Raw genomic sequence first — 9,491 nt, forward strand, 5'->3', positions numbered from 1 at the left:
TACCTATAAATATAGGTTAGGTTAGGTTAGGTAGGGTTGGTTAGGTTCGGTCATATATCTACGTTAATTTTAACTCCAATAAAAAAATATTGACCTCATACATAGAGAAAAGGGTTGCTTTATCATTTCATAAGAAAAAAATTATAGTAAATATATTAATTCAGGAAAACTAGGCTTATTAGGCAAATCGGGCCTTGAATAGTAGGCTGAGAAGTGAGTTCTGGCTACTAGGTACGACATATATATATATATATATATATATATATATATATATATATATATGTCGTACCTAGTAGCCAGAACTCACTTTTTGGCCTACTATTCAAGGCCCGATTTGCCTAATAAGCCAAGTTTTCCTGAATTAATAAATTTTTTCTAATTTTTTTCTTATGAAATGATAAAGCTACCCATATCATTATGTATGAGGTCAATTTTTTTTTATTGGAGATAAAATTAACGTAGATATATGACCGAACCTAACCAACCCTACCTAACCTAACCTAACCTATCTTTATAGGTTAGGTTTGGTTAGGTAGCCGAAAAAGTTAGGTTAGGTTAGGTTAGGTAGGTTAGGTAGTCGAAAAACAATTAATTCATGAAAACTTGGCTTATTAGGCAATTCGGGCCTTGAATAGTAGGCCAAAAAGTGAGTTCTGGCTACTAGGTACGACATATATATATATATATATATATATATATATATATATATATATATATATATATATACATATATATATATATATATATATATATATATATATACATATATATACATATATATATATATATATATATATATATATATATATATATATATATGTCGTACCTAGTAGCCAGAACGCACTTCTCAGCCTACTATGCAAGGCCCGATTTGCCTAATAAACAAAGTTTTCATGAATTAACTGTTTTTCGACTACCTAACCTACCTAACCTAACCTAACCTAACTTTTTTGGCTACCTAACCTAACCTAACCTATAAAGATAGGTTAGGTTAGGTTAGGTAGGGTTGGTTAGGTTCGGTCATATATCTACGTTAATTTTAACTCCAATAACAAAAAATGACCTCATACATAATGAAATGGGTTGCTTTATCACTTCATAAGAAAAAAATTAGAGAAAATATATTAATTCAGGAAAACTTGGCTTATTAGGCAAATCGGGCCTTGCATAGTAGGCTGAGAAGTGCGTTCTGGCTACTAGGTACGACATATATATATATATATATACATATGCAGAATAACCACATATGAAAAATAGAAAATGCTTAACGCGTTTTCGGCTAATTCGCCTTCATCAGAGCAAAGTAGAATCATTCTACTTTGCTCTGATGAAGGCGAATTAGCCGAAAACGCGTTAAGCATTTTCTATTTTTCATATGTGGTTATTCTGCATACTTGGATCAGTGTTTTTGTGATCATTGTTGCATATATACATATATATATACATACATATATATATATATATATATATATATATATATATATATATATATATATATATATATATACATACATATATATATATATATATATATATATATATATATATATATATATGTATATATATATATATATCAAAGATATATATATATATATATATATATATATGTATATATATATATATATATATCAAAGATATATATATATATATATATATATATATATATATATATATATATATATATATATATATAGATATATATATATATATATATATATATATATATATATATATATATATATATATATATATGTATATATATATATATATATCAAAGATATATATATATATATACATATATATATATCTCTACCAAAGATACCTTACAAGCAGAACTTATTGCGGAAGGAGGAAAGAATCGAGGCAATTACAGAAGCACCATACTGTCCCCCGAGCTCAAAGCGGCAGCTAAAAGCCTTCGTGAGAACAAGGAGATAGTTGTCAGGAGAGGTGACAAGTCGCCAATATACGTCATTCTTAAAAAAGACGAATATCTGGCGAAAATGAACCTCATACTCTCTGACCAAACTAAATTCCAAAGGGTAACGAAGGACACTACAGCCGAATTGAAAGCAAAGGTCAAAAAACTGATCGAAACTGTGAACGCCAAGAAATCAGGACTCCACCTGCCAAAAATTATTGGGGAATATAAACCTGGATATGCGTATGGAAATGTCAAGACACACAAGCCTGGAAACCCACTTCAGGCAATCATTAGCCAGATACCCACACCCACGTACAGACTGGCGAAGCGACTCCTTATGTCCCTTGCGCCTTCAGCCTGAAGTCTCCAAAGGAATTTGTTGATCTACTGCGGGGCACTCGGGCCACAGGGATAAGAGCCTCGTTGGACGTAGAATCACTGTTCACCAACGTACCTGTGGACGAGACAATCGGGATGATAGCCGACAGAGTGTATCGTGATCCAGCCTGTACTCCTCTTGACATACCAGAAAATATTCTAAGGAAACTACTCCAAGCTTGTACTAAAGAGGCACCCTTCTTGAGCCCGGATGGGCACATGTATAAGCAAGTAGATGGGGTCGCCATGGGTTCTCCCCTAGGTGTCCTGTTTGCAAACATCTACATGGGTACCATCGAGCAAAAAGTCTTAGGCGACATGAACTTGAAACCGGCCATATACTGCAGGTATGTTGACGACATTTTTACACAGGTACCTGATGTCAGACATCTGCAGGAGCTGAAGGAGGCATTTGAGCAGAGTTCCGTGCTGCGTTTCACTTACGAGATGGAAAAGGATGGGAAGCTGCCCTTTCTAGATGTAACACTCATGGAAAAGAGCGGAGGTTTCCACACTGCAGTCTACACTAAGGAAACGAACATAGGAATGTGCCTAAATGCCAACAGCGACTGCCCAGACAGGTACAAGAGGAGTGTTGTTAACGCTTATGTCGACCGTGCTCTCAGCCACAGCTCAGAATGGAAGCAAGTCGACGAAGAAATCTGTAGGGTAAGGCAGGTCCTAGTCAACAACGGCTTCTCCAATGGTTTCGTCGAAGACATCATAAGAAGGAAAGTGAAACGCCATGCAACCTCTGAAGAGACAACTAACACAACACCTATACCCCCTATTAGACTATTTTACAGGAACTTCTTTTCCACAGCTCATAAAACGGAGGAAAGGGTCCTGAAAGATATTGTTAATAGAAACGTTATCCCTACAGACAAAAATCAGAGGATACAACTGACGATTTACTATAAAACCAGAAAAACGGCCAGCCTACTCATGAGAAACTCTCCAGACACAAAGCAAAACGCTTTAAAAGAGACCAACGTCGTCTATGCCTTCAAATGCCCTCTTGGGGACTGTAAGCTCCAAAAAACCCAGTATATAGGCAAGACAACATCTCTTTCTCGGCGTTTAACGATGCATAAGCAACAGGGCTCCATTAAGGAACATATAATCTCTTCCCACAACCAAACCATCGCCAGAGAAATCCTAGTAAACAACACAGAAATCATCGATAGATACAGCGATAGCAGACGGCTTGACGTTTGCGAGGCACTACACATTAAGAAGTCAACACCAGCAATCAACAGCCAATTAATGCACAACTTTATTCTACCCACCTCAAGACTCCGCTCCAATATAGAAGCATCAAGAAATATGGACCAATAGGCTTTCTACAATCACTTCCATTCAATACCCATTGTTTCGTGTTCTGTCTTGTGTTGATGAATTTAATACCCTATTAATACCACCTCACCCCGTCCACCTCACTCAAATGTAGATATAAACAAATCGGAGATGTGTAAGTTCTATTCAGTTGTGTATGTGTAAACTAAAGTCTTTGAAAATGTAATAAGTTTTACGAAACGCGCTCAAGTGTCGCGTCAGACTAGAAATAAAAATGAATTTTGGAGAATTGATTTTTGAATTACCACCAGCAGTGAAAAGAAATGTACGAAAGATTGAGAAAATTCGTGTTAGAATTATTAATCTTACTTTTTCGGTCATATTTAATAATATATTTATATATATATATATATATATATATATATATATATATATATATATATATATATATATATATATATATATATAATCATAAATAGGAAAACATTGATATAATAAACATCTTGTTTCAGATTCTTTACTTTATAAGACATGATGTTTCGAATACTTCTCGTATTCATCATCACATCTAAAAGAAAAAAACAGAAGTCACAATAAAATAAGTTGCAGACAAAGAACTCATCCTGAATAAAATTACTTGCCTGAAGAAAAGAAATATCAAACGACACTGATTATAAAACAAAACACCTAAGCCTACTTAAAGTGATCAAACTAAATAAAAGTTTATTACCGTCACACAGATAATAACAAGTTAAAAAAAATAGTAATAAAAAATAACTAATAAAACAAACCACACTGTTAAACGTACGTAAAGTGATCAAACGAAGTGGAACTTGATAATTAACACATGGCTAATCATTGCTAATACAACCATAATAATAATGACTTTACACTTCCAAAAAAAATATATAAAACGCACGCGAATTAGAAAGCAATTGTAAAATACTAGTCATAACCTTATAAAAACATAAATATCTAACAAAACTAGAAAATGTATTGTAGGTCTTAATTAAAGAACTAAAACAATATACAATACCAGCATTTGATATAAGTAAAAAAGACAAATCATGGTAAACTAAAGATTTTTTTTAATTTAAAAAAAAGACGCTAGTATGAGCTATAAATCAAAATACAAGGCCTACTGTGCATTATACAGTGTACAATTGAACAGCCGAAAGGTTGCTATTTAACAGAGTCCGCAGCTCCCTGATATATAAGGATTCCATTATTCTCAAATCCGACTGGCCATTCATACAAGTGTCCAAAATATATTAGGGAGCTGCGACTTCTGTTAAAAAATCAGAAAATTGGCCCCCAATGGAAGACAAGGTAGTGTATTATAAAAATACTTTCACTCAGACATACTAGAAGGATTAGAAAGCGACCAACCACTCGGTCGGTCGGGGATTGAACGCCGACCTGCATGAAGCCAGACCGTCGCTCTATCGTCCAGCTCAAGTGGTTGGATATGTATTGAGAAATTATTTAACTTTTTTCTTTTTACTGTAAAAGATTGAGACTTTTCTTAGTTACAACTAAAACTTACTTTACAACCCTACTTCACAAATATATTTGCTACTTATTCCAGAAATCTGGCTGACAAAGATAATCTAAACATAAATAAATTAGCAATTTACAGTTTACAATTTATAATTTTCTATCAGTATAATCTGTTAGTTAAATTATAATTCGCCTTTTTTTTGGTGATCAATGATGTTAGCAGGAATCTTCTGTCTATTTCGTCTCTTCTTCATGTGGGAAGAAACTTTAAAGTTGATTCTCTAAAGTTTATTTTACTCATTTATTGGAAATTTATTGTTAATTATTATTGTTGTCACTGAAGGAGGCGTTTGACTGGAACTCAACACGCATGGAGGCCATGGAGGCCGTGGGGGGCATGGAGGCCGTGGAGGCCGTGGGGGTCATGGAGGCCATGGAGGCCGTGGGGGGCATGGAGGCCATGGAGGCCGTGGGGGGCATGGAGGCCATGGAGGCCGTGGGGGGCATGGAGGCCATGGAGGCCGTGGGGGGCATGGAGGCCATGGAGGCCGTGGGGGGCATGGAGGCCATGTGGGGCATGGAGGCCATGGAGGCCGTGGGGGGCATGGAGGCCATGGAGGCCGTGCGGGGCATGGAGGCCATGGAGGCCGTGGGGGGCATGGAGGCCATGGAGGCCGTGTGGGGCATGGAGGCCATGGAGGCCGTGGGGGGCATGGAGGCCATGGAGGCCGTGTGGGGCATGGAGGCCATGGAGGCCGTGGGGGGCATGGAGGCCATGGAGGCCGTGGGGGGCATGGAGGCCATGTGGGGCATGGAGGCCATGGAGGCCATGGAGGCCATGGAGGCCGTGGAGGCCATGGAGGCCATGGAGGCCGTGGGGGGCATGGAGGCCATGGAGGCCGTGGGGGGCATGGAGGCCATGGAGGCCGTGGGGGGCATGGAGGCCGTGTGGGGCATGGAGGCCGTGGGGCCGTGGAGGCCGTGTGGGGCATGGAGGCCGTGGGGGGCATGGAGGCCATGGAGGCCATGGAGGCCATGGAGGCCGTGGGGGGCATGGAGGCCGTGGAGGCCATGGAGGCCGTGGGGGGCATGGAGGCCGTGGGGGGCATGGAGGCCGTGGAGGCCGTGGAGGCCATGGAGGCCGTGGGGCCATGGAGGCCGTGTGGGGCATGGAGGCCATGGAGGCCGTGTGGGGCCATGGAGGCCGTGTGGGGCCATGGAGGCCGTGTGGGGCCATGGAGGCCGTGGGGCCGTGGGGCCGTGGAGGCCGTGGAGGCCATGGAGGCCGTGGAGGCCATGGAGGCCGTGGGGCCATGGAGGCCGTGTGGGGCATGGAGGCCATGGAGGCCGTGTGGGGCCGTGGAGGCTGTGGAGGCCATGGAGGCCGTGGAGGCCATGGAGGCCGTGGAGGCCATGGAGGCCGTGGGGCCATGGAGGCCGTTTGGGCCATGGAGGCCGTGTGGGGCCGTGGAGGCTGTGGAGGCCATGGAGGCCGTGGAGGGCATGGAGGCCGCGGGGGCCCGAGGGGAAGGAGACAGACATCCACTCCTCCGTGAGTCTCCAAGAGCAGGACGCGTGAGAGGGTTGGTGAGTCCCTCTACAAGATCTCCTTAAACAACATTTTCTCCTTAATGGAATTTGTATTCCTTCCTTCCTTGGTGCAGGATAGAGACGGTTCCTTCGTCATATATTCGAGGAAAGTGGAATATTTTTGTTTGTGTTGTGCATGAGCTCGTTAAAGAGCGGCGCGACCTGAAAGAGAAATTTCAGTTTTTTTCCCTTCTTCTCCCAGTTGGGTGTTCCGAAGCGTTAATGATGGTCATTAGTTTTTAGGGCCGACCATTGTGAGAGAAATGTATTTATGTTGGCCTCGTGTTTATAACTCGTTATTTTGTGGGCACTCACCTAGTTGTACTCACCAATTTGTGCCTGCAGGATCGAGCTCTAGCTCTTGGACCCAACTTTTTTTTCCGTTGGTTGTCTAATGCAACCATTAAACAAAAACTCCTGACCTATTTCCCAATCATACCTGCTTTTAAATATATTAAGGGAGTGTGCTTCTACAACCTGCTCCTTTAGGTCATTCCATTTACTCACTACCCTTATGCTAAAGGAAAACTTTCTAACATTCCAACGACACATTTGAGTCTCAAGCTTCCATCCGTGCCCCCTTGTTCTGTTCATGTTCATTGTAAACAATTCCTCTATTTCCACCCTGTTAATCCCCTCTAAGTATTTTATACGTCTCTATCATGCCCCCGACCCCTCCTTTCTAACGTGGTCATGTTTAGTTCCTTCAGTCTCTCTTCGTACCTCATCTCTCGCAACTCTGGGACGAGTCTCGTTGCTAACGTCTGCATTTTTTAGAACTTCCTTATGTGTTTTTTTTAATGGGGCTCGCAGATGGAGCAGCATACTCTAAGACTGGCCCCACATTGGCGGTATACAGTGATCTAAAAGCCTCCTTATTCAAGTTTCTGAATGATGTTTGACTTTTGCCAGAGTAGAGTATGCGGCTGAAGTTATTCTATTTATGTAAGCCTCTGGAGTTAGGTTCGGTGTTATGTCCACTCCCAGATCCTCTTCTCAAGTCGTTATAGGGAGATAATTTTCCCTCATCGTATACTGGCCTTTCGGTCTCCTGACTCCTGTCCCCATTTGCATCATCTTGCACTTTTAAGTGTTGAACTCTACCTTACCTTGAGGTTACCTTGAGGTGATTTCAGGGCTTAGCGACTCTGTGGCCCGGTCGCCGACCAGGCCTCCTAAAACATTATTGCCAACAGCATTTGGGGTTCCCAGACGGTCACCCATCTAAGTACTAACCAAACCCAACGTTGCTTAACTTCGCTGATCGGACGAGAAGCGGTGTTCTCAACGTGGTACACGTTGCTCTAGCAGCCATTTCTCAGACCATCTCTGCATCTTGTTCAAGTCATTCTGGAGAATCTTACAATCCTCATCTGTCTCAACTCTCCTCATTAGTCTTGCATCATCAGCAAACATTAACATATAAGACTGAACTCCTGCAGTCCCAGCACCAACCCTTGAGGCACCCCGCTAGTTACTATACGCCAGTCGGACTCCTCGCCCCTCGCTGTCACTCTATAACAACCGTCTGTCAGGTAATTCCTTACTCGTGATGGTGCGTTTCCGTCTATTCCCGCCTGCCTCTTAAGTTTGTATAGTAACCTTCTGTATGATACTGTATCAAAGGCTATCACAGTCTGTACATATTGCATATTTCTTGACTGTATCATAGTCAAGAAATATATAATCTGCCCATCTTTCTCTATCTTGCCTTATTTTCGTTACCTTATCATAAAACTCTAGGAGGTTCGCCAGGCATGATTTCCCTGCTCTAAATCCGTGTTATTGTTTACATACAAACCTAATTCTTTCTAGATGTGCAACTAGTCTTAATCTTATAATTATTTCAAGTACTTTGCAAGAAATGATTGTGAGTGACACTGGTCTGTAGTTAAGTGCCTCTTCTCTATCTTCTTTCTAGTACATTGGTACAACATTTGCTTTCTTCCAGCAGCTGGGCAATTTCCCTGTGTAAGTGACTCATTACAGATTAGTGCTAGGGGTATGCTGAGGGCCTGTGCTGCTTCTTTTAACATCCATGGTGATATTATATCTGGCTCAGTAGCTTTAGTTAAATCCAGTAATAGTAGTTGTATTCTTACTTCCTCTGCTCTTACCTCAATATTTAGTAGTTTCTCATCAGTGGGATGTTTCCTTATCTACCTCTAAGAGCTGTTCAGGCTCAGTAGTGAACACTCCATGGAAGCTATCATTGAGCTCCTCACAAATTTCTTTATCATTTTCTGGACACTGGCCTTCCCTTTTTCGTGACCTGGTTACTTTGTCATTCACTGTCATTTACCTACTTATAATGCTATGTAGGTGTATCGGTTGTCTCTTTGCAGGCAATATAATTTTCATGGTTTCTTTTTGCCAATCTTCTTATGTTTATATAGTTATTCCTGGCCCTGTTGCATCAATACCGGTTTACCTCTGTCCTTTGCCTTCTGTATTTCCACTACTCCCTTCTGCTTTTTACTTTGCTTCCTGACACTGTCTATTGATCCACGGGTTATTATATGCTCTCCTACTTTTTATCCTTAATGGTGATATGAATCTCTCTTCTGCCTATTTGCCCCTCAGTTATACTTGGTCCATCATTTCCTGAACCGTCTTCCTTCTAGGTTCCTCCTCCGAGTGCACACTTCTCAGATACTCTCTTACTTTCATGTAGTCTCCTTTTTATAGTCTGCTTTCCCTTCCCTAACTCCTTGTCTTATGGGCACTGTTCAGAGTTTCATCATGTAGTGGAATACCAGGACACAATGGTCACTTGCTCCGGGTGGTATTTCACGCTCTAAGT

At 41.1% G+C, this 9,491-nt stretch overlaps 1 protein-coding gene and 1 pseudogene across 1 annotated transcript; both read right to left on the bottom strand.

Moving 5' to 3' along the window:
- Positions 1 to 5,416: 5,416 nt before the first annotated feature.
- LOC123763730 (putative uncharacterized protein ENSP00000383309) lies at positions 5,417 to 6,055 on the bottom strand. The gene has a single exon (XM_045751048.2). The coding sequence runs from the start codon at positions 6,053 to 6,055 to the stop codon at positions 5,417 to 5,419; it is 639 nt and encodes a 212-aa protein (XP_045607004.2).
- Positions 6,056 to 7,875: 1,820 nt separating this feature from the next.
- LOC138352269 (5S ribosomal RNA) lies at positions 7,876 to 7,992 on the bottom strand (annotated as a pseudogene).
- Between the last annotated feature and the right edge of the window lie 1,499 nt (positions 7,993 to 9,491).

The sequence above is a fragment of the Procambarus clarkii genome, chromosome 52 (assembly GCF_040958095.1).
Source record: "Procambarus clarkii isolate CNS0578487 chromosome 52, FALCON_Pclarkii_2.0, whole genome shotgun sequence".
NCBI lineage: Eukaryota > Metazoa > Arthropoda > Malacostraca > Decapoda > Cambaridae > Procambarus > Procambarus clarkii.